Raw genomic sequence first — 655 nt, 5'->3', positions numbered from 1 at the left:
TGTTCGCACTCGCGGGTTCAAATCCCGCCGCTGACAGTACAAAACCTTTTTGGAAGCTGTTCCGTCCATCGCTTTCGTATTTCTTTATGCCTCTCGTTGGCGGCGTTGGGCCCGGCTACAACTGCTTTCGCGCTAGCCTCGAGTAGTAGGATACTCGATATCTATAATGGTATTGTTCGTGGGTCGTAGTTGCCGTCCAACCGTCAGTTCCTCGAGCTCCTCCTCTCTGAGTTTGCGCAAGAGCTGCCTCGACATCGCTTTCGTGCATTTCTGCACCACCGAGAAAGGCGTCGGCTTGAGCAGCACCGCGCGCACTGTCTCAAAGCCGAGTAGACCTTTCTGCTTGCTGTGCTTGGTCAAATTGGCGAGAACGGCGGAGACGATCTGGCGCAACCATCAGAGACCAGCTGGTGAATTGAGCCACATACCTCGGAGTTGCGGCACCAGTCGGCCAACGACCCACTCGGGCCGATTCTTCGTGTAAATACCGAGGAACTTGTGGCCATCATCGTCAAAAGAGGGCGGGAGCATATCGGAGCATGCGAGCGCTGATGGCTTGGACACGCTCGTAGCACTAAGGATAAAAAGATAGCAGAAAGGATGACAAATATGCTCTTGTAGAACTGCCACTCGTAGGCGCCGGCGTTGCCATCGA

At 54.5% G+C, this 655-nt stretch overlaps 1 protein-coding gene across 1 annotated transcript in view; it reads left to right on the top strand.

Annotated features, from left to right (window-relative positions):
- Positions 1 to 600: 600 nt before the first annotated feature.
- Positions 601 to 655, top strand: part of SDRG_13202 (hypothetical protein) — a gene marked incomplete at both ends in the record, with an annotated part of 3,028 nt that continues 2,973 nt past the window's right edge. The window contains one exon of the mRNA XM_008619285.1: positions 601 to 617. Within this exon, the coding sequence (XP_008617507.1) occupies positions 601 to 617 (17 nt within the window). The remainder of the gene's footprint in view (positions 618 to 655) is intronic.

Source organism: Saprolegnia diclina (genome assembly GCF_000281045.1).
Source record: "Saprolegnia diclina VS20 unplaced genomic scaffold supercont1.57, whole genome shotgun sequence".
NCBI classification, from domain to species: domain Eukaryota; phylum Oomycota; class Saprolegniomycetes; order Saprolegniales; family Saprolegniaceae; genus Saprolegnia; species Saprolegnia diclina.
The sequence above is the reverse complement of the archived record's forward strand: the minus strand, read 5'-3'. Positions and strand labels throughout refer to the sequence as shown.